The sequence below is a fragment of the Columba livia genome, chromosome 4 (assembly GCF_036013475.1).
Source record: "Columba livia isolate bColLiv1 breed racing homer chromosome 4, bColLiv1.pat.W.v2, whole genome shotgun sequence".
Classification (NCBI taxonomy): Eukaryota; Metazoa; Chordata; class Aves; order Columbiformes; family Columbidae; genus Columba; species Columba livia.
Window position 1 is genome coordinate 77,875,964 of NC_088605.1, and position 24,679 is coordinate 77,900,642.

At 53.9% G+C, this 24,679-nt stretch overlaps 1 protein-coding gene across 5 annotated transcripts in view; it reads right to left on the reverse strand.

The window, feature by feature from the left end:
• Positions 1-24,679, reverse strand: part of FRAS1 (Fraser extracellular matrix complex subunit 1) — a 119,402-nt gene that overhangs the window by 4,615 nt on the left and 90,108 nt on the right. For all 5 annotated transcript variants that reach the window (XM_065062527.1, XM_065062525.1, XM_065062523.1 and 2 more), the window contains 35 exons: positions 24,130-24,237; positions 22,385-22,499; positions 21,792-21,929; positions 21,368-21,400; positions 20,544-20,675; positions 20,208-20,333; positions 19,474-19,721; positions 17,922-18,070; positions 17,331-17,493; positions 16,433-16,568; positions 16,126-16,316; positions 15,096-15,249; positions 14,154-14,417; positions 13,858-14,046; positions 13,481-13,600; positions 12,854-13,033; positions 12,129-12,253; positions 11,314-11,454; positions 10,739-10,966; positions 10,253-10,366; positions 9,470-9,620; positions 8,633-8,792; positions 8,286-8,448; positions 6,467-6,713; positions 5,992-6,336; positions 5,446-5,606; positions 4,934-5,081; positions 4,228-4,433; positions 3,600-3,756; positions 3,142-3,342; positions 2,620-2,807; positions 2,180-2,455; positions 1,320-1,552; positions 1,045-1,205; positions 89-303 (listed from right to left, as the gene is read on the reverse strand). In XM_065062527.1, coding sequence (XP_064918599.1) covers positions 89-303; positions 1,045-1,205; positions 1,320-1,552; positions 2,180-2,455; positions 2,620-2,807; positions 3,142-3,342; positions 3,600-3,756; positions 4,228-4,433; positions 4,934-5,081; positions 5,446-5,606; positions 5,992-6,336; positions 6,467-6,713; positions 8,286-8,448; positions 8,633-8,792; positions 9,470-9,620; positions 10,253-10,366; positions 10,739-10,966; positions 11,314-11,454; positions 12,129-12,253; positions 12,854-13,033; positions 13,481-13,600; positions 13,858-14,046; positions 14,154-14,417; positions 15,096-15,249; positions 16,126-16,316; positions 16,433-16,568; positions 17,331-17,493; positions 17,922-18,070; positions 19,474-19,721; positions 20,208-20,333; positions 20,544-20,675; positions 21,368-21,400; positions 21,792-21,929; positions 22,385-22,499; positions 24,130-24,237 — 6,066 coding nt within the window. The remainder of the gene's footprint in view (positions 1-88; positions 304-1,044; positions 1,206-1,319; positions 1,553-2,179; positions 2,456-2,619; positions 2,808-3,141; positions 3,343-3,599; positions 3,757-4,227; positions 4,434-4,933; positions 5,082-5,445; positions 5,607-5,991; positions 6,337-6,466; positions 6,714-8,285; positions 8,449-8,632; positions 8,793-9,469; positions 9,621-10,252; positions 10,367-10,738; positions 10,967-11,313; positions 11,455-12,128; positions 12,254-12,853; positions 13,034-13,480; positions 13,601-13,857; positions 14,047-14,153; positions 14,418-15,095; positions 15,250-16,125; positions 16,317-16,432; positions 16,569-17,330; positions 17,494-17,921; positions 18,071-19,473; positions 19,722-20,207; positions 20,334-20,543; positions 20,676-21,367; positions 21,401-21,791; positions 21,930-22,384; positions 22,500-24,129; positions 24,238-24,679) is intronic.

Below are 24,679 nucleotides of genomic sequence, written 5' to 3' on the forward strand. Positions count from 1 at the left end.
CCGTGGTGAAAATTGTAAGAGAATTGAACACAAGTGGGAATATTTTGTATTTCCAGTGCGTCCTTGTATTTAAAAGCCAGCATCTCACCTGGAAGTCGGCGGTGACAGAGCCCCCGCAGACGTCAATCAGCTCGGTCATGTCGTAATAAGCATCGAAAGTCCAAAGGCAGCTCTTGAGGTTGAGGTGCCTGTAGAGCTGGATGCTCTTGGGCTCCCTCACACCGGGGTCGAACTGGAACGGGCGGTCGTAGCCGGGACCCAGGACGATGCTGTCGTAGGTCACCTCCTCCAGAAACCCGCCCTCTGGGATGGACAGACAGCAGGACACGGGTCACTCAGGGAGCAGACATTAAAGAGCTCGGGGCTGAGCACTGAGGCCCCGTTTTCCCTCTCAAATCATGTCAGTGACTTTTATTATATTGGGGACTTGACGGGCTCCTCTCCCTTCGTTATCCTGCATATGCACAGGTCTGCAGGGGAAAATGTAGTAGGAGCGAGGTGAGAATCCTAAAAGCCAAACCGATGGACACGTTACCGGAAGGCTGAAGATAAACTCTGAGAAATGCAGAACAGCTTGAGTATGAAATGAACACAATGAAGTTCAAGCACCCCCTGCCCACCACCAAACAAGCGTGGAGCACGTTACCCTGTGTTTCAGGGACAAAACTATCCACGGAACGAGCGTGGAGCACGTTACCGTGCGCTTCGGGGACAAAACTGCCTTTTTTCTCTGGCTCTGGCATTTACTGTAGCAGTGAATGTGCTTTTGCCACCTCTGTGAGACACACAGAGTGACCCACTGCCTGTGGGTCCGTTTTTAACCACACGGACATCACAAGACGGATTCGAAAAGCAAAAAAATCACCAGCATGGTGTGAACCTACAACCTCCTCACCTTGAGCAATGCTGCTTAACCCTGTCATTATTATTGAAAGATCCCTTTGCATCGCGTCTCACCTCTGACAGGGTAACTCTGCTCACTGCTGTTAGTGCACGAAGATTCATTAGTGTTAGTATTTAGCAAAAAGTGGCTTTAAAGATTACCCGAGACGCCTTTGAGGTCTCTGGCGGTGACCAGGTTGGAGCAGACGTGCTGGTGCCTGTAGATGGACTCGGAGAGAAGGAAATGCAGGTTGTGCAGTGGCAGGGTGGAGATGAGGGGCAGCATCCCGTCCTGATGGGGAATCTGCACCGAGATGTGGATTCTGGAACAAACCAGGGGTGAGACGCGGTTCAGACACACGTTCTCTCCTCTCACAGCGGCCCCGTCACCGCAGGGCCCAGCACAGGACGCGCTGTCCCCTTCTCCAGGCTCCCACCTGTTGGGATGCTCCTTGTGCTTCACGTCCAGGTACTTGAGAGTGGCCACGAACGACTGCGCCTGGAAGCCTCGGGCTGTCCCCGCCACCACGGGCGTGTGACAAATGGCGCTGTCGGTGCCGATGGTCACCACGTTGCTTCTCAAGGGGGTGCCCACGTGGCCGGCCTTGTCCACAGCCTTGGCCACACAGCGCAGGTGGAACCGCCGGCTGAAGTAAATGCTGTCCAGCACCTGCGGGAGCCGGCAGGGAGACACGCGTGGGGCAAAGCCTGACGGTTCCTGACTCTGCCCACGCGCTGGAGGGAGGGGGAGAGGAGCTGGAACTGTCACCGTCTGTCCCCAGCCACCAGGGCTTTACTGAAGCGCCCGAGCGCTCACAGCTACTGCCCACGGCAACAGGAGCGCTGCTTTTATCCACAGCAGGCTCGCTGAGGAACGGTGCCCCACTTTCTGAAGCCAACAGAAAAAACTAATCCCCAAAGCATCACCTGTATGTCTCACGCCAATTCCCAAATCCGAGGAGATTTTAGGTCTCAATCTCTGTGCACCTGGAGTGTGCACTACCCACTAAAAGTGCTTCAGACTCATGCATGAGTGTGCACAGCCTAGAAACACCCCTGGATGCTGGAGAATTGCTGGGACAGCGCGGGTGGGAGCGCCTGGGAAAAGCCCCCGGAGGGAAAGGGTAACTCTGTGTGTGGGGCAGGACAGGGCCGGCCCGGGGACAGGGAGCTCTGGGGCCACCCGTGCAGCAAAACGAGCGCCTGGAGGAACAGCTCGTCCCTCAGCTGTGTCCCTCCCAAAATGGGAGCGGAAGGAAAGGAGACGACCCCGCAGCCAAACCCACGAGCCACATACCTTGTGGTTGACGCTGGTGAATGGCGTGTTGTCGGTGATGGTTTCAAAAGGCGACCTGGCTCCGCTCCCGTCCGTGGGCGTCGCGACTTCCCAGCTGAACTGTATGGCCGACTGGTTGATGCCCGCCTCGGCGCAGCGCTGCTCCGTGACGGAGAACTGCGGGAAGCGCGGGTCGCACGGGGTGACGCAGACCAGCGGGTAGCCCGGGGAAGGGGATTTCTTGGCACCGGCCTTGGTCACTTCTGCCACGCGGTCGTAGTCGGCCAGGCTGACGACCTGCAGAGACGTGAGACGGCGGCATTCGCTGAAAAGGCGATCCTGGCCACGTCCGCCAAGCTGCCACATCGCAGCAGCTCTTAATTTCCTTTCGGAAAACCCGACGGGGTCTTCGGTCTGTGCGTGAAGGTTCTAAATCACAGTTGTTGTAACGGGCAACTCACCACGGGAGGTGCTGGTAGGATCAGGCTCCCGGTGGCCTCCTGATCCAGAATAGTCACTGTCGCAGTGCTGGTGTCTCCAAGAACAGCGTCCACGGGGTCATCTGGGCCCAGCACCACAGAAAAGGACTCGTGCCACTCCCGGTCTTCGTTGGACATGATCTCCACCTTGAACATGAGATGGGTCACACCTGCGAGAGGAAAAGGCGTGAGAAATAGAGAGAACTCGGTTCACCAACTGGTATCGCCCTGAAGTTCTCAGTAAAAACTGCTCAGCTGTTCTAGGCTACGATCACTGAGACATTATGACAAAATATGCGTTATCGATTTTGTTTCTGCTCATTGCTACTAACAATTTAGCTGCTTCCACACAGGAGTCTACTCTACACATCCAACTCCAGCGGTGACAACTGATCTCATTGCTCAGGTGACAGATTTTCTGATTTTCTGATTAATAACGCCTGTGTGTTAAATTAGCTGTCTGTCACGAATATCTGTGATCCAAAGTACCTCCCTTCCCTTTACCTGGGCTGAACTTGAGCATGCGACTCTTGGGATAGTAATCCAGCCCGGCCTGAGCGGAGCCATCGCGGGTGCTGCAGCGGACTCTGGAGGTCCTGTTCTGGTCCCCTCGCCGCAACACCTTGATGTTTAAAACAGCGACGCCCTCCGGGCCGGGCGGCTCCCGCACTTGGTACGCGGCTTCTTCAAACTCAATGGTGGGCGCTGCACAAACAGCAGGAAAGAGAAGACACCACCTGTCACCAGATTTTTACAGATCAGGCGTTCAGAGCAGCCGGGGTGAGCCAGGGTTGGATGTGGATGAGGGTGAGGCAAACCCCAACATGAATCCTGGGGTATGGAGGAGAGGACATGATTTTCGCCCCGAACCACAGGCCCTCAGCCCGTGCCAGGTGATGGCACACAGCCAGTCCACAGCCCTTGCTACAACTCCTACATCCCCGCTAAGTGTCCCCACTCACCGTCTTCGTCGTTGGTGATGGTCACAGTTGCCAAGTCCACCTTCCCCGTCCTGGCCCCGCTCCAGTGGTTTCCCAGCGGGCTACCGAGACAGACCTGGAACTGCTCTTCTGGTTCAAAGGCAGAGTCATCGCTGATAGAAACAGTGCAGTTCTTCACCTGCAGCCAAGAAAGCGGGAGGAAATAGCACAGTCACAAATCACTGAACCCACTTAGGCCACACTGTAACTTCACTGTCTCAGGTTTAATGTCTGAATACTGTCTTCCCTGTAACAAACACTTCTGGTTTTGAAGCTGCTACTTCAGTGTGGACAAACCACACGGTTACATGGCGAGACACAGCAGTGAAGACATCTGCGTCCACAAACCCACAGCTCTCTGCTGCAGCAACCCCGTCCTGCTGACACACAGCATTTGCACTGCGTGTTTCAACCCGTTTTATCACAAAACAAAGACTCCTCTCAGAGTCACGTCGTGTCTGCAGGACCAGAAGAACTTGTGACCTTAAGCATCTCTGTGAAACAAGTTTGGAGAGTGTCTCCAGCTGCCCTGACAGCGCAGAGGCGAGGAGGAGATCCGAACGTCTCCTGCCAGGGGTTCTTTGCTCTCCTCAGGCCAGGCTCCACTCACCTTCTCCCCTCTGAAGAAAGTGACGCGGGACTCCTCTGTGTTCCTCCTCTCCGCAAAGTCCTGCATGCCCTCTGCCGTCTGGCTCCGCGTGTAGCACCTGACGGAGGACTCGTAGCTGAGGTCCCCGCTGCGGAGGACGGGGATGTGCAGAGCCCCCTCCGGCTCCTTCACCGTGTACGTGTCCCTGCCGAACTGCATGCTCGGCACTGCGGGAGGAAAGAGAAACAGAGTCGAGCAGCGCTGGAGCTCCACAGAGAGACAGGAGCACCCAGAGGGAACGTCAGCTTCACTCCCTGTTCTCTATCCAAGAAATATCTTGTGGCAAAGAGACCGGACCTCAACAAAAGATACAAAGGCAGAAATGATTACAGGCTGCTACAAAGCTAAATTATACGGTGTGTAATTTCCTTAGGCAAGCAAAGACGAGAGAGGTTAAAACACAAGAAAAAGGAAACATGCAGTCAAACGTTCCCACATTGTAAGGGGGACCATGGCCCACAGAAAAATCCATGCTGCACTTCTGAAGACTCCAAGCTATTGTATATGGTGACATATGGAAAGAAACGGGGCAGCCAAATGGAATGGAAGGATCCCAGGAAAACAGGCTAAGTCCAGCCTAAGGATGACCTTAGACCGGCCTCCTGCTGTGTGGAAGCGCTAAGGAAGAGGCCGGGACGGACCGGACAGAGCTGCCATGATAACTTACTGTCTTGGAAGATGTCAGTGATGGCCACGATGGCTTGAAAGGGCTTGGCCAGCTCAGCTCCGTGGGGCGAGCTGAGGTAAACGACAAACGTCTCCAGCCCTTCTATCACTGGGTACTGAGCGTCGTCCAGGATGGTCACAGTGCAGAACTACAAGGAAAGCACAAGTCCCGCTTGGAGAGGTGCAAAGCTGTCGCCCTTCTTGGCACTCGCGTTTGGGTTTCTACTGTAATATCATTATGTCAGGTCTTTTCTAAGCTCATTCATCAATGGAAACAATTTTCTAGATCAATCTGGCACATTATTCCAGAAAATAGTCAGACCCCTTTATGCTGGGAGAGGGGCCTGATCAAATCTTCCCTGGCCGTGGAGCTGATCAGATGCCAATCTGGGCCTGGCAGGTTCAGTTACAATTCTCATGTGGCCCTGAGAGTATTTTCAGCGCAGGCAAATCCAGAGCGTGCACAGGGCAAGTGCCAGCAGCCAGACCCCTCCAAGTCCCAGTGCTCCTCACCTCTTCCGTCTTGCCGGGCCTGAACTCTATCTTTTTGGAGCTGGGGACATAGTCGTTTCCCGGGCTGGCAGACGGAGGGTCTGATGTTCGAGTGGCACACCACACCGAGATGGGGGCTGAGAGATCAGGTCCCTGCCGGAGGACGGGAATTTCAACGGTTCCTGCATCACCAGGTGCACAGGAGAGAGAACCCAGATGAGAACGTGGCCACGTGCCCCAAAACCGCCCCCTGCCCTCCAGCGGTTCCTGCTCCCTGCACCGCCGCTCCCGGCACCGGCTGCTGCATAGAGCACCCGGGAACCCTCAACATGGGAACAAGTTCTTCCCCAAAGTGCTGTGGGGCATTGGAACAGGCTGCCCAGGGCAGTGCTGGAGTCACCCGCCCTGGAGGGTTGGACAGATGGAGATGAGGTTCTCAGGACATGGGGCAGTGCCAGGGGTGGGTTATGGTTGGACTCAATGATCTTGAGGGTTTCTTCCAACCAAAATGATTCTGTGATTCCAAGCGCCTCCCCGAGCCCTGGGGGAGCCCCTGTGACTCCTCACCTGCAGCCTCGCTGACGGTGAAAGTGGCGTTTCCCAGGAACACCATGGAGACATCGTTGGGCCCAGCGATGAAGACGGTGGCTGAAGCCCGGCTGCCGATGCGGGCGTTATCCGAGGCATCGGCCAGCACCAGCTCAAACTCCTCTTCTTCCTCGTACTCGCTGTCGTCAATCAGCATCACGTCACACGTCGTGGTGGTGACACCCGGCCCGAACACGATGCGACTGTCACCCGCCAGACCCCGGGACTTGAAGTCAGAGCCAGATTCCAGTGTAGAAAGGCTGCTGCCCTTGGCCGATTTGGGGATGGTGTAGCAGATGGCAGACACCGTGCTGCTGGTGTCCCCTAAGACACAACGGGAAAAAACACAAAACCCCATGGAAACACGTCTTGCCCACGGCAGCGCCTGCAGAGCCGCTTTCCCTCCCGTGCCCCACGGCAGCACAGGAAGTCCTTCGTGCCCGGCAGGACCCACCTTTCCTTTCCACGGGAGCAGAGAGAACACCAGCGCTCTCGCTGACGTGGTGCGTCTTGCTGGTGAACTGCAGGGTGGGCTCGTCCTCCGTGTCCGTGATGGTGACTGTGGCGCGGGTGACATTCCCCAGCAGGGCGTAGGCCGGTGCGCTGAGCTCCACAGTGAAGCTCTCGGTGCCCTCGAACACGGTGTCATCGTTGATGGTGATGGTGCAGGCCTTGGCGTCCTCCCGCTCCTCAAACTGCACCTGGGGGCAGTGAAAGGGCTGCTCGCTCTGGAACGGGCTCTGAGACCTTCTGTCCCTCCTGCCTGACCCAGCCCGAGTCGCGTACCCCGTGCAGGCAGCGCCGGACACCAACCCCAGCCATGGACTAACGGCCAGCGAGGGTCAAAGGCAACAGCAAACGCAGAGCAAAAGCCCTGACCCCTCCTGATCTCAGTCATGGGTTTAGCTGCTGCAAAGCCTCTCCGCCAACAGCAAAAAGCGGAGAAACAAAGAAGAGACCCTCTTCTGAAAGCAGCTTGTTAACACAATGTGCACCATCAGCTTTGCCCAGAGACAGAGCGTTGCCGGCGCTCATGCGTGAGCACTTTGGGGACTTTGCTCACGGCCATGGGATCGCAAAACCTGCTTAAATTGAAAGAAGCAGCTGCTGAAATACCCTCTAAATCATGACGATATAACACTTCTATTAAATCAGCAATAGCCACAAAATCCAGGGCTCTAGACAGCACAGGACAAGTCAGAAAGGAAAAGTGGGCTTTCTGAAAATGTGCCAAAAGAGCCACTGGAGAAAAGGCAAGAAATCCCAGTGCTGTGCTGAGGGTGGTCAACACAATCCCGAGGCGCACAGAGAAGGAAACAAGAACTGAAGGGCTGGAGGTGCCGTGCACAGCACCCAGGGACAGAGTCTCTGGTAGGAGGTCTCTGAAGGAAGAAATGGCTGGGGACAGAGAAAAGTCCTGCCAACTATCCGTGCAATTATTTTGTAGTGAAGGTTTTCAGGAGCTTCAGCTCCTAAAGATAAACACGTAGAGAGAGAGTTACTGCCTAGGCAGAAAACACACAGTGCCGCAGAACGCCTGGGTCTGGAGGAACACGAGGAAACAAGGATCGCGGACAAGGAAGCTCATGTCTGTGGAGGGGTTTCGTTAGAAGGAGATATGTTGTTGAATTAGTCAGGCCCAAAGGAATCTCAAGGCCACTTCGAGAAGCTGAGAACAGAATCTGCTGTGAGAAAGAGGGGCGTTTCTTCATTAACAGGGCCTCAGCATGGCGTGAGTCGTCGGACCCATCATCGGTGGGGCTCCAGCGTGTGGACTGCCCATGATACTAATTTAGCAAATCCATGCTTGGAGCGTGGATTCGTGATTAGAGAATAGCTGCGTATATAAGGAGATATGTTTCTGTAATAAATGGCTTTGCGTGATTCACATTGAATCGGAGTGCTGAGTCCTTTATTGCTCCTACACATGTCCACCAAATGCCACCAGAACTAAAGACTTTGTAGCAGCCAGCATGTCTAACTGTAGGAACAACCTCACCAGAGAAGCGCTCTTCCTCTGGGGACTTAAAATCCCCATTTCAGATGTTTTTCTGGAAGACATAGTTTGGATGTCACTGAGCATAACCCAGCCCAGCAGCTCCCAGGCACTCCAGGCTGGGAAGCTGCTGGAAATATAACCCAGTTTCCAAGCATAGTCGTGATAACTACAAGCACACCACGGCTTTCCAGCAGCTTCCCAGCGGGAACTGCCCTCCTGCTGTCACTGCCACCCCGGGGCGGTGACCTGTCCCCTCCCGGTGTCCCCAGCCCACCTGCCCCGCGTACTCCACGTAGTCCTGCAGTCCTGGCGGCCGAGCGGAGCTGGAGGTGGCCGTGCCCTGCTCCGTGCGGCACAGGACGATCGCGTACTGGTTGAGGTTTCCCACCCGCCTCACCGGGATGCTCACGGAGCCGGCGCTCTCTTGGACACTGTAGCTGGAAACACATCAAGCAGAGAAAATTAACGGGCTGGGGAGCGAACCCGATGTGTTTGTGCTGAGAGCGAGCACCGCAGACTGTTGCCTCCATGGAAAATCCAAGACGTCCACCATTCCGCAGCCCTGCTGCGTGGTTTAACCCAGCAGGCGCTTCCCACTGACCAAAAAAGAGTGCCTTTTACCTGGTGTGGGTAAAGCTGAGGAGAGACCACTGCACGTGGAAGACATTGCCGCTGATCACGTTGGGTTTGCTGTCCCTCACCAGGAACTGAAAGCTGTCCACGGTCTCCCGAACCTTCTCCTCGTCCACCACATACCGAATGAGGCCCTGGTTCACATCCTCTGCCGGGAGGAGACACCCCGTGAGCGGACCCAGACATTCCACAGCAATTTTACCGACGAGCAGCGTGGAGACACATCTGGGTTGGACTAGATGCTCTCAGCGGTCCCTTCCAACCCTGACCACTGTGTGATGCTGTGATCTGCACAGCGCGGGGATCAGGTTCTCCACAGCCTAGCAGCTGCCACAGTCATTCTCTTGCCTGGGCTCTATCCATAACGGCTTACGTTTAAAAACAAAGTCAATGTAAAGTAGCTTGGATCAAATGCAAAGGCCGTGGGTTTGCCTGGGCAGTACGTTTCAGCGCTGTTCTATAAGCTGGTGTGTCCTCACAGGGCTCCTACTCACTGAGGCCCTATGGCCTTCTGCACTCACAGAGATGTTTCCTGAGCTCCAGCCCTAAAATCACCGCTCTACACTGTCGTGAGTCAAACCTCCAGCTATAGTGAGTCTGGAGAACCCCGGTGTGCTACAGGACACGGGCTGGCGTCTCTCAGAAATTAGAGGATTCCTGCAATTTAGAGCAAAGTTCATATCTTATTTCTGCACACACCTTTGAGATCTGACCCTTTGTCTTTTCCCCTCCCACCTTCTTTTTCGCTCTCAGCACACACAAGCTATTTGACAAACTGAAGCATCTGAAGGAGAAGAGAGAAAACACAGAGGCCAAGTTCCATACCTTGCGTAAAGGTGGTCACAGCCACCCCTGGCTTCAGCTTGTTCTCCACATAACCATTTCTAGGAGCAGCTGTGATCTCGTAGATCAGCTGCTTGTCATCGGTGTCAGGATCTGTCACCAGCAATTCCTTCTTAGTGATCACATTGGCTGCCTGAATTAAAGCCAAAGCAAGGGAGTCAAACACTCTGGAGACGCAGCAGCGCGAGTCCGATGGACTGTTCATCCCAAAGCCCAACCATCCCTCCGTCAAACTCCACGCTGCGAGGGAAAACCCAGGGAATGTCTGAGCACGAGAGAGCTTCCTGGGTTTTCTTTGGACTTGAGCAAAACAAAGGCACGACACAGCAAGAAATCCCTGCGCTGCATTGCTCTGAATGCCATATATATTATCTTTACCATGGCTGCTGTGGCACATCATCAAGACTTCTCTGTCATCAGCAAAGCTGAAAACTTCCCACTCTGGGGAGGGGGACAAGAGCTGCCTTGCACGGGACAGCTCACGCAAGAGCCAGAAGAGCCAGGCCTGGTGGTCCCGCCGATGGCAGGAAAGGAGATGGCCCAGGAAGCAATCCAGTAGCCAGGTTGCCTGGTATGGCTCATGAAGCCGCCGCGCGGGCAGCCCTGCACAGTTCTGCCTTTGCCAGACCCTGCACGAATGCAGGGGGACACCTGTTCTCTACCACAAAAATACAGATGCTGATGGATCGGGATGTTCTCCTGTGCAGCCCCTTCTCCTGGAACGGCCTGAGAAACAACCTAAGCCGAGCCCAGGCCCGCGGTTACCTCGCCGTCAATGTACTCCAGCCACTGCAAACCCAGGTTGGTGACAACACGGGGTGTCCCATCGTCCACAGGGAGAATGTCCACCTGGAAGTGCTGCGGTGCTGCTGTCACAACCTGACAGAAGTGCAGAGAGACGGCTGTTACTTTGGGAGGCAGAGTCTGGGCCACCGTATCTCCAGCTTGGCTCCTTTAGCTCTGTTTGGATTGAAGTCCTGGGGCGGCTGCACCATGGAATGTGGCATTAGAGAGCCATTTTGACTGAAAGAGACCCTCAAATTCATCAAGTCCAACCGTTAACTCAACCTTGGCACTAATCCGTGTTCCTAAGATCCTCATAGGTAGGAGTACTTATAATTATAGAGTCCTAAAATTACATTCGGTCCTCTGAAAGCAACCGTAAGGCTGATGTGACCCCAGTGGAAACAAGTTTGGCAGCCCTGTACTAGCTGGAGAAGGTCTCCCTCGCATCCCTTCTGCTCCCCTTACCTCCTTCCCCCCATCCTCCACGATGAAGAGGGGGTTGGTCCCATCGCTCACGGTGAACGTGAAGCGATCCTGCAGTGAGTTGCTGCCGTCGTGACTGTAGCTGACGCGGTTCTGGTAGATGTCGTCCATCGTGAAGGTGGCGGCTCGGTGGTAACGCTGCCCGGAGCTGGTGCGTTCGATCAGCCCGTGCCGGGGGGGCTGCACGACCGTGAACGTGATTGACTCAGCCTGCACCAAGAAGACAGCGTTGGAAAACTGAGGAGGTGACCCCAGGACTGAGGACAGGCAGGTCCTCCCAGCTCGAGGGACTCTAGGCCAGAACAGCTTTCCCAGCACAGCGTTTTCCATTTCTCAAGGCAGTGCTTTGCTTGGCTCAAACACCGATTGTTCTGTTTCTATACAAACCGGGCCTCCCACAAGCTGTTTGCTTGATGTGGTGACAGACAGGGTATGAGCACAGGGAGGGATGACACTCACTGCAGTCTCTCTCTTGCAACACGAGCCTGTTTTTCTGAGAGCCCAGACGGGCAGAACAGGGCAGGGGGAGGAGGCTCGGGGGAGTCCTGCCCGATTACCTCTGTGTCAGCATCTCTTGCTTTCAGCTCAAACTCGGTGATGGTTTTCCTCAGCCCTTCCTGAACCGTCATCCCAAGGCTTTGCACGACAGGCAAGGAGTCATCCACGGGGTTTATGGTGATGTGGAACGTCTGGCTCACCTGGAGCAGGAGGAAAAGCCACTGCTGGTGAACTCAGTCTGCCAAGAGTAACTCCAGGGACACAGCCCATGCTCTAAGGGGACCACCGGGATCTGCTGAGCTTGGCTCACTTCATCTTGGCCTTGTTCAGTGAGTAAACAAGAGCTTCTAAGCTCACAGCCTCTTCTGCCCCTCCCCACTCAGTTACCCTTCTTTCTGTGACATTTACAGACATCTACTTTTTCCTGCCTCCCTCACTCCACGTTGTCCCTCTCCCTCTATTTGCAGCCAGAATTTCTCCCTTTCAGGCAGCAGAAAGGAGACGTTTCTCAAGGGTCGAACTGTGCCTCTGGGCACGTCGTCAGTGCCCTGGGCTCAAGCTGAGCCCCAGGAGCAATGGGTGAGCAGATGACAATCAGACACTGAAATCTTGGCCCATCAGTCTCATGAGGAGACATCTCAGGTGGTTCCCCCTTCCCCTCATGGGGCTCATTCCCTTCCCTGCGGTACAATATATCTGATCTCTCAGCGCGGGGGATGTAAGAGCACCCACCGCTGCCAAATGACATGCCCTTGCGTGGCTTTTTTCCTTTCCTTTGCTCTGTGTTACTGTCTCTTGTGAGCACACTAGAGGAAAACCAACCCCACCACATCCCACAGAATAAACCGAGGTGACAGAACATGTTGGGACCCACCTCGTTCGTTCCATCAGACACAGTAAAGGTGAACGCATCCATGTGCTTCTCAGCGTCACTGGTGTGGACGTAGCGGATGTTGTGAGAGTCCAAGTCTGCCTGGCTGAAAGAACTAATTCTCCTCCCTAGAAAAAGAACAAAAAAGGGGGTAAAAGTGCAACAGGAAGAGCGAGGCAGGGAGAAATACAGGGAGTTGGCTGTATCTCGCCATAGGCACTCAGTCTTGGCCTGTTCCGCTCCAGTTCAGGCTGCACCACCAACCTCAGCCGAGCCAGGGATTTACCTGGCACAGCCTCCAAAACACTCTGCTCAACAACTTGTACATTAATGTAGACACAGCCTTTCTGCTAAAAGCAGTACAGACTTGTTCCCAGGCTTCACATGAGACGATGGCACCTCAGGCTGCCAGGACACCCTGTTGGGGACGAGCCTCTCGCGGCAGGGAGTGAGAGAGGACACGTGAGAAAAAGGACAAATGGACCATTTGGACTGCACTGCCCCCCGGGACGGATCTAACCCAGGCAGCACCGAGTGCGGGCCGTCGGCAAAAATCCCTCCAGGGTCTTTGCTCTCTCTTTCCCTCCTTGTATCCCACATTTAGAATGGGCTGCGCCCCGTTTTCAACACTGGCTTACAGTGACATCTTGACAGGTGTGACACAGACACAGAAAGGTCCCTGGCAAACGTTTTAAAAAGCACTCGAGTCTTTAACTCTCACTGCGAACCTGGGGAGGCCAAATGCTCGAGCTGCCCCAGCTGCGGCTGCCGGGTGAGCTGGTACTGGAGCCGGCTGGGCTCGCTGTCCCGGTCCGTGGCGCAGAGCTGCAGGGTTGTCAGCGTCTTGGCCGAGTTCTCATCCAAGACCAGCCCTTCGTTAGCGACGATGGAGGGGGGAAACCTGTCCTCTGCAAGGGTTAAAGACAAAGCTGAGTTAGGAGACTGTCACCCTCCTGTCCTTGGGCTTATACAAATCGGGTACTTGGGCAAGTAAAAGGCAGAACACACATAAACACCTCCCAGACTGCTAATTCCAAAACAGTTACTCTAGGCCTTGGCATTAAATGAGGGGTTGATAACATTATAATGTCTTAGAGACAATCTAGACAGTATGAAGACATGAAGGTGGAATTTTTCTGCCCTTTTCAGTGAATTTGTAAGAAGCCAAAGAACTAATCCTCACACCCGCCAACTCTCTCCGTGCCCCAGACTTCAAAGGAATAAAGCGGATAAAAACAGTGAATAAAACCTGCATCTCAAGAATTATGTCATAACTTGCTGTGCATACAGGGTGGTAATTTATGAAGGCCTGAGGTTTGCCCCAAAGAAAACGTAACTTTGGCGCTATATTTTACCTAGAACACTAATGTAAAAAGACTGGTCCATCAGTTTGTCACCGTCCGCATCGATCACATCGAAGAGGAAGGTGAAATTTCCGCCGGGATCCCCTTTCTTGTGACTGTACAGCACTTGCCCTGCACAGGGACAGGAGAAAAGAGCTGGTTTATTACAGGCTGCCCCACCAGCCCAGGGACGTGGGGCTTGACAGAGCTCCTGGATGCGGATTTCATTTCTTTTTCTCTTTCTTCTTTTTCCCCTGCTGAGAGAGGCTTTTTAACACTTGCTTAACTTCTTTCCCTCTCCCTTCCCTGTTTCAAGTCATTCTCCTCCTCCCATGAAGATGAGGCCACATCATTACTTGCTGTGGTTACCTAAAATCGAGCACTCTCACCTTTATTTACGTCAGCCTGGGTGAAACTTTTGACAGGTCCTTTGGCAGAGATCCGGACCAGCTCATCGGTTTGGGCCAACTGTAGCTGGCCCACACTGGGATCCCTCTTCATGACAAATCTGATCCTCGTGTCATCGGAATCGACAGCTGATGCCTCCAAGTGCTGCTCTGTGAGGTGTGCGGCAGAGCCTGGGCCAGAGAGTCCACAGACAGCTCCAGTCAGCCCAGCTCAGTGACTGGTCTAGACTGGAGCACATGGCAATGACAAACAATCCCATCTCCCCATCTCCCCGTACCGGCGGGGAGCTGCAGGCCCCTGTTGACAGACAATGACGGCAGCTGCTTTTTGGGGTGCTCCACGGAGAACTCCAGTGTCCCTGTCTGCGTGTAGAGACCATCCGTGATGGAGAAGCCAAACTCGTCTGTTTGTGCTGCTGCGCCGCTCTGAGTATAAACGATCAGCTCATCCAATATGTCCTGGTAGGTGAAGGCTGAGCCCGGGGCCAGCATGTGTCCGCGCTCCGGGGGCTCCGCAGCCGTCTGCCTGCGGCGGAGGCGACCTGGTGAACCACAGATACGGGACAGTTATGGGGAAAAGATCATAGAATCATTTTGGAATTGTTTGGTAGGAAGAGCCCCTCAGGATCATCAAGTCCAACCATAACCCACCCCTGGCACTGCCCCATGTCCTGAGAACCTCATGTCCGTCTGTCCAGCCCTCCAGGGCTGGTGACTCCAGCACTGCCCTGGGCAGCCTGTTCCAATGCCCCACAGCCCTTTGGGGAAGAAATTGTTCCCCAGATCCAACCTCAACCTCCCCTGGGCAACTTGAGCTGATAAGGTCTGCCCTCAGCTCCTGTTCTCCAGCTGAACCCCCAGGTCCCTCAGCCGCTCCATCACATTGTGCTCCAGCCCCTCACCAGCTCCGTTCCCTTCTCTCCACTCGCTCCAGCACCTCAAGGCCTTTCTTGGTGTGGGGGGCCCAGAACTGACCCCAGGAATCGAGGTGCAGATGAGACGATCTGCCGGTAACTCTTTGCGTACCAGCTCCCAGTGGGAGCCACGGAGGCAGACACAACCTTACTGGAAAACCAAAGGAAGTTTTCTGCTTGTTGCCAAAACCGGTGAGAATTTGGCTGCATGTGCTTTACACGTATGTGCCAGGATTCCCTCTCACACCAGGGGCTATTGCACACACAGACACATGAGGACACGCTCCCCAGCTCATCTGGACTTACCGTGGTCGGGACTTTTGGTGACCAGAATGACAAGCTCGCTGTTGTGGGTGTCCAGGTCCTGCAGGTTGAGGGAGGTGTTGGTAACGACCACAGCTGAGCCCTCGCGCACTCTGACGGGTTCCAGCGCCACCCTTGGGGGCTCGTCATTCTGCCGCTGCACAGGTCCCAAAGGCACAGTCAGTAAAGCAGAATGGCCACCTGAACGAAATACAAGCTCCAAAATGATGGTATTGGTGCTGATATCCATGGGTGGGCTGTGCCAGTCTCTCCAAATCTAGCCAGCATCATGGCTGCTTCTAAGAGGGAGGAGATGCTTGAGATACAAGCCCTGGGGAAGAGGCTGCACTACACAACTGTCCTCTGAGTCACTGGACAATTATGTGTCTGTGCCAGGGGAAGGAAACAGAGAGCAGGAAGGGCACTCTCTTTAATCCCCTTCTCGTGTATGACAAAGAAATGAGAATCTTGTACTTTTACAAGCCATAGAATCATAGAATCCCAGAATGATTTAGGTTGGAGGGATGTTCTCAGCTCCCCCAGTGCCCCCTGCCATGAGCAGGGACATCTGCACCAGCTCAGGGTGCGCAGAGCCCCGTCCAGCCTGGCCTGGGATGTCTCAAGGATGGTTCACCCACCCCCTCTCTGGGTACCTGGGCCAGGCTCTCACCACCCTCAGGGCCAACAATTTCCTCCTCATGTCCAGCCTGAGTCTCCCTCCTTTAGTTTAAAACCATCACCCCTTGTCCTGTCACAACAGGCCCTGCTAAAAGTCTGTCCCCATCTTTCTTATTGGCCCCTTTTAAGTACAGAAAGGCTGCACTAAGGTGTCCCCGGAGCTTCTCTTCTCCAGCTGAACAGCCCAGCTCTCTCAGCCTGGGCTCCCAGCAGAGCTGGTCCAGCCTCGCATCATTTATATATGGACATTGTATGTTAAAACATTTTCCCAGAACAGCCTAAATACTTGGGACACATGGAAGATTTGCCGTGTGTCTGTGTGAAGGAGAGACAGCCCGAGAGGCGCGGGCGGTACCTGAACGGTGATGTTCACGCTCTGCACCTCAGACCGGCTGAAGCCGTCGCTCACGTAGAAACTGAAAACATCGCTTGTTGGCTCGATGCTTTCGTGGACGCTCTGGAAGTAGTAAATGCTGTTGTCCAGAACATCTTGAACGGAGAAGGACGCCCCTGCGGTCACAGCGCTCTGCGGGCCAAATCTCTCACCTGCAGAGCAGAATGACACCAGTGAAACAATGTGCAATATACTGAGAAACTGAAAATAAAAGCAGCAGGATGAGGGGAAGAACGGCACACTGTGAAGGGCACAGGGGGATGTTTACCTGTCTTGGTGTTTTCAATGCAGCCATACGTGGGCAGAGTGAGAACCGTGACCTTCAGCTCTTCCCTGGCAGCAGCATCATAATCCAGGGCCAAGCGGTGCCGAGCCAGCAGCGGGACCCTGCCCCCCTCATCCACCTGGGGAGCAACAGCACGTGACAAAAGTAACGCACACAACACCCAGTGGCACTCAAGCTGGCACTGAACGCTGCTGCCTCTACGGAAGAGGCTTCCCTGGTCCTCACGGTGCTCTCACTGCTCGGAAATCCTGTCCCATCCTCCCCAGACGTGCGCAGTGTGAAATCAGCGGGAGGTGAGGTGGGACGGGAGGAACAAAGCCTGCCGGGTGCCCAAGAGGAGCCCGTGAGGGCGTTATCGGGGAGATGAGAACCGGCAGAGTCCCGCTGACCTCTGGGAAGGCTGAATCTGCAGTGCGGGGCGAGGGGAACCTTTGGAAAGCAAGGGAGGGGGGCTGCAAAGCTGGAAAGGAGCAGGTGACTTCAGGAGGCTTTGATAAGGACTTTGGGATGCCGTGCGTTAGTTCAATGCACCCATGTTCTCAGACTTGCCTTCTGCTCATCTTCTACACACAAGCTGCTCAAATAAGGGATGAAATATTAAACAGGGCTAAGTCAGACTTGTTCCACCGATATTGACGGGACACCGTGGGGGGAGCTCAGCTCCGACCAGACCAGATGGAAGCAGATGGGGCTCAGGAGGCAGCAGGACCATCAGCCTCCTCTGCCTTCCAACTGATCTGTTAACCCTCTGCAATCATGGGATCGCATGTGCAACAGCCACGTTTCTCCAGTGATTTCCCCTAAATCCAGGAATTTTGTCCAATTCCTCACACCTAGCCCTTTCTTGTCACTGTCCCAGGTACCCCAGGCAGCCACTTACAGCGATGTGGTCAGCAAAAGCGATGAGCGACGGGACCGCCTGGGCTGACACGATTGTGACGGTGAACACCTGTCCGTCCAGCTGGTTGTTCTCGGCATCAGAAACGGTGAAGTGGAAGGTGTCGGTAACCGGCTGTGTGCCCGGATCCAACGCGGTGGAGTAGCTGTGAAAGTCACAACGCAGTCGGGGTCAGGGGCTCTCGCTGACAGCCCAGCAGGAACAGCTCGCCCCTGCATCTCGAGGTGAACGCACCCGCTTGAGAGAGAGGGGCTGCTTCAGGTCCCAACCCTCCCAACCCTCGTTCCCCCAGTTCTTTTAAATCCCCGACTTAGCTGCTGCCCACCTGACGTATCACCACGACATTGTGGACACAGAAAACAATTCCCACTATTTGAAGATACACCGATTACTGGCATTTCAGACAGGCACACGGGAAAATGCTCTCATTTATCATCTCCAAGGATGCAAGAGCCAAAAAAAGGGGAAAAAGAAATCTTTGATCCTTTGTACTAACCGAATACAGCAGTTTGCTGCGGAAAGCCCAGTGAGCTTTTAACTGGCACGGCTTGAAGGGGAACAGCTCTTTGATACCTGATCCTCCGGTCGTTGATGTCTTCCATGGTGAAATGATGAACCTCGGCAAGCTCTTCATGGCCAGAGCCAGACGTCCGTACGAGGCTGCCGTGCGCAGGCGCGGACACTAACTGGATTCTGATCTCCGAGTCGGGAGAGGTGTCATCCTGAACAGGAAGGAACAAACCAGACCAAGACAAGATTAGCACGTTTCCCTCCACTAGAAATGGAAGGAGGAATGAAATCATTTACAGGGAAATACACCAAGCTGGCTGGGTCAGACCCACTGCTGAATATTAAGTGACACTGTCAATGATAGCAGAGTCAACTGGGTTGACATGCCCAGAATCTGCCACAAAAGGCATTTTCATCTTCTCTCAGCTCAGAGAGGTTTTCTTTGTGTCCCTGTACCACATCAACAGAATCTCCCAGACGTAAGGCTGACGTTTTTGGGTTTGAATTGCTGTACACTCCGAGTGGACTGGACCACTTAGGTAATATTGTTTTCCTGCTCCAGATAAAGCGAGCCAAAACTGAGGTGCTACCTGGCAGAGAGAGCCACTGTTGCCCACCAGTGCTTCAGACACGGCTCAGTTCAGTTCTTAGTTCAGATAAAAAAAAGGTTAATACAGAGCAATGCTGCAAAAGCCAGATTCACACTAAACTAAAAGCCAATTTTGGCTCTTTTAAGTGACATTTCATATGACTGTCTCTATGATATCACAGGTGTCACCTGCCTTTTAAAAGGTTTCATCAGTTGCCTGAAAGATAAGACACAAGCCAGAAATCATCCTGTCCTCAGCAAACATTTCAGGAACGAAATCCTCTTTTCCCAAGCTGTGCTCTTGCTCAGATTAAACCTGCGCTGCTCCCCTGTTGCCTTACTGCTTAAGATGAGAACAGGACAGACCCCAGACTTGTATCCAGACTGATCCCTTGGTAAAAACACCCGTCTTCTTCCCCCCGCTCATGGGGTCTGACAGTCTCACCGCGACCCCTCCTGCCTCCTCTCTGCGGGGAGTGGACCTGCTGCCCGAAGCCCCTGCAGTGCCTCTGCTGCTAAACCGCCTGCAAGGAGGGAAAACCACCTTGCTCCTGAATTCCACCAGCAGGATAACTCTTGTACGACACGCAGCCCACGGTACCGACCGCAAGCTACCAAGGAGTCCAGCGTGTGGGGCTGCTCAAACACCCTCTCACAAGCACATCCGGAAAAAGAACCAGGCAGTTTTGGAAGGTGTGTGAGTGGGCTGAAGTTTTCAAGGGATTATCACTTAGCAAATCCATGTGTGTAATTAGCAAGCCTGCCTGACACAAAAACCTGGGATTAAGTCTGTTCTCATGTGAGCACAGCAGTTCTCCTCTGCCTCAGTCAAAAGGAGACAGCCCTAAAACGCCCTGGCATTAAAGAGCCTCTTCTCCCCTTTTCGGCAGCAGTCAGGACACAGTCAAAACTGGAGCTCCGTGCCAAGAATCCACACTGACGGCAGAGATGTGCGTGCCGCAGAGTGTCTGGGGGGTTAGGGTGGGCGGCAGTGTTCAGTGGGCATAGAAATAGCTGAAAACTTACAGTATAAGCGAGGTGCAGTCGCGAGAGAGTCACGGAGCTGTTACTGGGCACGGTGATGGCCAAGGAGCAGCCCGGGGCCAGCTGCGGGGCGCTGCTCTCCCACGGGGACACTGCCACCCTCAGCACCGTGCTCACAGTGGTGACGCCGTCGGTGACGGAGATTTCCATGCTGTCCTCTGCCGCCGAGGAGCCGTCGTGCACGTACTGCAGAGCGGTGCGAGTGACATCCTCGTAGGTGAAGGTGTCGCCTTCCCAAGAAGAAAACGCACAGGTCAGAAAGACTCTGCTCAGAGCATCAACCCAGTTCAAACCACCTAAGGGCCCGATTTAGCGAAAGGCTGAATCACGTACTAAACCGACGTTTAATATCATCCTGACAGGGATGGAAGTTATAAAGGCATTTACGTTACGAAGAGGAAAAGCTGTAACCTTCACAGCTTCACAGACCCAGTGATATCTGCAGTTCTTTGGGAGTGCACAGATCGTCTTTTTCTTCCTAGCTGCTTTGGAAGCTCATGCCTGTCACAGCTCGATAAGGCTTCCCTCTCCACATCTCCTGCCTGCACTGATAATAGTTTTTCATGTGACCACACACAGGGAACTGCTGTCACCAACATCAACAGAAGCTTTTGACCCCTGGACCAGATCTGCCAGAGGAATCTGTCTCTTCCTGGCCAACGAACCGGGTTGTGCTGACCCCGTCTCCTGCCCGAGAACACTTGCGCTCAGCTCACCTGCTCTCATGCGCTCCTGCCCGTCCGTGCTGGACTTGAGCACCACGCCGTGCCGGGGGGGCTGCACCAGCTCAAAGAACAGACCCTCGGGAGCTGTATCCGTGTCGCTGACGGCCAGCTGGGTCCCTGTGCCGGGGAAAGGGAGGACAGGCTTCAGCATCCTCAGACACTACGCTGGGAATACCCCTCAGGTTTTGTGATCTGCCCCTGTGAATGCAGCTAAAAAAACTGTAATTCAGTCAATGCCTGAAAAGTCAAATAATTCTGGAGCTGCTCCACCCACAGGAACTCCTGGCAATGAACACCACCCCTGAGGTGAGAGCTGCCCCTACTCACCCATGGTGGCTCTGCCCCCCCGCGTCACCTCCAGGAGCGGAGCTGCGGTCTGGAAGAGCGGAGGCTGCTGCTCCGCAGACAGCAGGTGAATGACGAACGGCATCTCCGGGGTGCTGTGCTCTCCATCGGACACTACGCAGACACAAACCACACCTGAGCCAAGGGACCCACCTGGCGAGTTCAGCTTTTCGGACAAATCCCCACCCCACCCCACCGACCTCTCTCCCTATGGGCACACACGCACAACTCACACCTGCGGAAAACACTTGTCTTTGCTCCTAACTCAACTCTTAGCAAGACAAACGTCACTTATAAAAGTCTGTGTGTGTGCACGTGTATGCGATATCTCCCGTATCTCTACCAGGTGCACCCGTAAGTCAGAACATGGACTTTTCTGCGCCAGGGGATCTCTTTGCACACCTGTGCTAGAAAGCACAGGGAAAAGGAAAGAGCTTTTATGTTATACCGGCAAGCAGCTTCTCAGCAATCATTAAACTGTGGAAATGTTTCCATGCTGCATTTTAAAAAAGGCAGGGAAAAACTCTTGTTCACACTGGGGGAAAACAGGAATGACTCAGGCTTTTATGACACATTCCAAGCAGCTACGGGAAAAAGACGTCCCTACGGAGCTGCAGCGCAGCTTCTACAAAACGCTGTTGGGAAACAGATGAATTAATACTCCCCAGGCACGTTCACGTCCAGAAATGCCTACTGGGCGCCCGCAGGCGTGCTTGTGCAGAGGAAAGGCTGCGGAGCAACAGGAAACGCGCAGGGCACGAGGATGGAAGCTGCTCTGGCCAGGGAAGAGCAAACGGTTCACGTACCTGTGAATCGGAAGGTCACGGACTCTGGGAGACCTGACAGGACAAACACAAGTACAGAGGAGCTGTGGTCAGGACAGGAAAGCAAGACAACGAGCTAACCCCTCCTCCGACCCGCGAAACCCTCCTGGTGTCAGGGGAGGGCTGGGGGTGCACCATGTGCTGGTGCTTCATCACACAATCCCGCCCATCCGCTGGTCACACACACTTGAAGTTTGCCCTGTTTCCACCATTCCGCCTCCAGCTCCAGATTGTTATTTCTCTAATGGTAGAAACCTTCTAATAAATACGCTGGCTAAACGGATACGGTTGGTATTTGTCAATCCTAGCCTCAGCGTCGAGGACTAGCCCCGTGCAGCGCGGATCCCCAGCAGCGCGGCCGCCCCACCGCTCTGACGCGGCTCCAAAGGAGCGTCCAGCCGCTCACCCGCAAACGAGAAGGCCGTGATCTCCCTCAGGTGCGGAGCTGCGCTGGGCGGGCGATACGCGATCTTGCCGTGGTTTATATCTGCTTGGGTGAAGCACCTGACTGCGGAGAGAGGCCTGTCTCTGTGCTCCACGACACCTGCGCAGACAGAGAGCTCAGGATTAACGGCAGCAATCTATTTTATTTCCAAAACAAGACACCCAAGGCCACAGCTTCTTTTTCTCTCCCCAGGTATTGTTACATCTCCAGGGGCTGCTGAATGAGTCTGATGGCTGTGACTGCATCGAGGACGGGTTTTTGGAACATGAGAAATAAAACAGGTTCCTCAGTCGTTTCTTTGAAGGCCCCTCGCTAGAGCGGCGGAAAGCAGAAAGCCACGGGGCGCAACAGTCAATATATTCCAGACAACACTAAGAAAACTGTCTGAGCTCTGCAGTTTACTCCTAAGCCAAAGAAAGTGGGTTAAGAAGCAAGGTGTCTGGAAGCTAACAAAGGAGGCTGGTCAGATTAGCAGACACTCGGAGGGCACAATGAGCTGTGCTCAGCAAGCCGGTGACCGATCCAGCAGCAGCTGGTGGGACCGGGACACTTGCCTTGGCCGGGGAGCAGAGGGACCGTCACGTTGAAAAGGATTTTCTCGCTGGGAACCTCCGGGTCTACAAAGGAGAGGTGATGGGGCTCAATCACTGTCACACGGTCCTCCAGCACCTCAATAAACACATCAGACCATGAGCATCAGTGCCAGAGACATGGGGACGTTCACACAGAAATGCACCCAAAGAGATTTTGCTTTGCTACCGTTAAATACAAGAGACATTCTGAATGTACCTTGGACAGAACAGGGACTATCTGGGGTGAGATGACGGGGACAGGAAAGCTTCATAACAAGTAAAACATTGCAGGAGTCCTTTGGGGCACCTAAACGCACCCCAACACATTGGTGGAGGAGTTTCTTCTTTGACCTACAGCAACTAGGAATAGATAAAGGAGAACCTAACTTGATCGAAACCTCGCCGGATTAAGATATAACTCACTGCCTACATTGTTTTCTGGTGTTGTCTGATGTGGCCGGACTGGATTTCCTTTTTAAAAAGAAATCCTGTAAATGATTCGGTCATTTCCATTGGAATGCAGAGGGACCAAAGCTTTGGCTTTTTGCTTTAAATCTGTCTAAAAATGTCCTAATCCTTCCATCACTGAATTAAACAGTTCAGCTGGGTGTGAAAAGCATCCAGCTCATTTCATAATCACACACAAAGTATGAAGAAGCTAAATTAAGGATATGAGCAATCAATTAATCTGCTTTGGAACATGAAACCCTCAGGTTCAGGAACAAATTACAGGTTTCTACCTGCCACAGCCGGTGCAGCCCACGGAATCCTGACACTCACCCGCCTGCAAGGCCACCCTGTCACAAATCTAAAGCCACGAGGTTTATTTCTGATATCAGCATTGCAATATATGGCTCTGTGTAAAAAGGGCAGGTTCAGAATGAACAGCGGGCTCCCTTTCCCACGGCCACTTTGGGAGGGGAAGGAGAAGCACCTCTGCATGTGCTTACAACATCGCCCCTCTCCTTCGCAACCCCGACCTCAGCTGCAGCTCCTTCTGTCACTATGGGGGAAACAGGCCACTTGGTGAAAGAGAAAACAGCATACGTGTTTTGTCCGGCTTAACCAGCACAGAATCCCCAACTTTGCCTGCCTTTTCTCAGCAGGACGCTCAAAGACAAGGCCACGGATGGGGAGGATTTAGCACTCTGTGCTCGCCCTTCAGCTGAGAAGCCGCTCTGATCCTGCAGGAGCTGGCAGGCGGGTGAACAGAACTCGATCACGCCCTTGCGGGGAAGGGCAATTTTACGATGAAAAGATTAAAGTCACGGTGGTTTCACAGTTGTCCCCAGGGCCTATTTGTCTCTCCCCGAGGCAGGAGCTGTGGGCTGCAAGGTGCCCCTTGCTAAAACGTGTTTTACGGCACTACTGGATTCCGTGCTGTGTAATTAGCTATAAAATGCAGCACCGCGCGGCTCAGTCACACACCTCGCCTATCAATTTTGTCAATAGAGACAACAACAAGTCAGGAGCAGAATGATCCATGCCTGGCTGTGGCTCCAAGTTTTATTATTGCCTGTGAAAGGTCGCCGCTGGTTGGAATGGTTTCCAAATACATTCTAATCTGTGCCCCCAGTGTCGGAAGGACAGATGAAAACTTTGTACTGCAGGTGGGCCACAGTTCCGATAAACAAGTTAGCAGCGGAATGACCAGCAAGGTCTATTCGCTACAGTCTCTCTAACCCGCGGGTTTTCACTCCTGCCATTTCTAACGGGTTCACACTTACGGCCACGTGCAAGGAGGAGCCGGGGGACAGCCGGGGGGCTCCGGGGGGCTGCGGCAGAACGGCGACGCTGAACACGTGGCTTTCCGCGCTGGTCTGTGGGCCCGACACCTGCGGAGACACAGCACACGCTGGGTCCTGATCCTGCACTTCCAGACCGCCCAGTGCTTGCTCTGCCCTCTCCTGCTGGCTTGGGAAGGGATGAAACGCACTTTTCCAGCAGACACCAACCCACAGCTGGGAACCAAAGCCTTTAAACACCAACCGGCTTCTCCGTTATTGCCTGTACTGTCTAGAAATGGTTTACCTCTTTATTAGCACTTTAAAATGCACCTGTTTGCCAGTTCCCTACCCTCACCTGTTCATTCCTGCTTCGCTGCCAGAGTTCTGCTGAATTTTCTGCTGTCTGTACATGTTAGCAGGACCCTTCATCACAGGGTGTAAGAGTTGGTCGGTCCATCACCAAATGGACCGTGACACAGGGACAGAACAAATAATAGGTTTTTAAACCCAGTACAAAATGACCACCAGTTTGCTGGCGAGGTGAAAATAA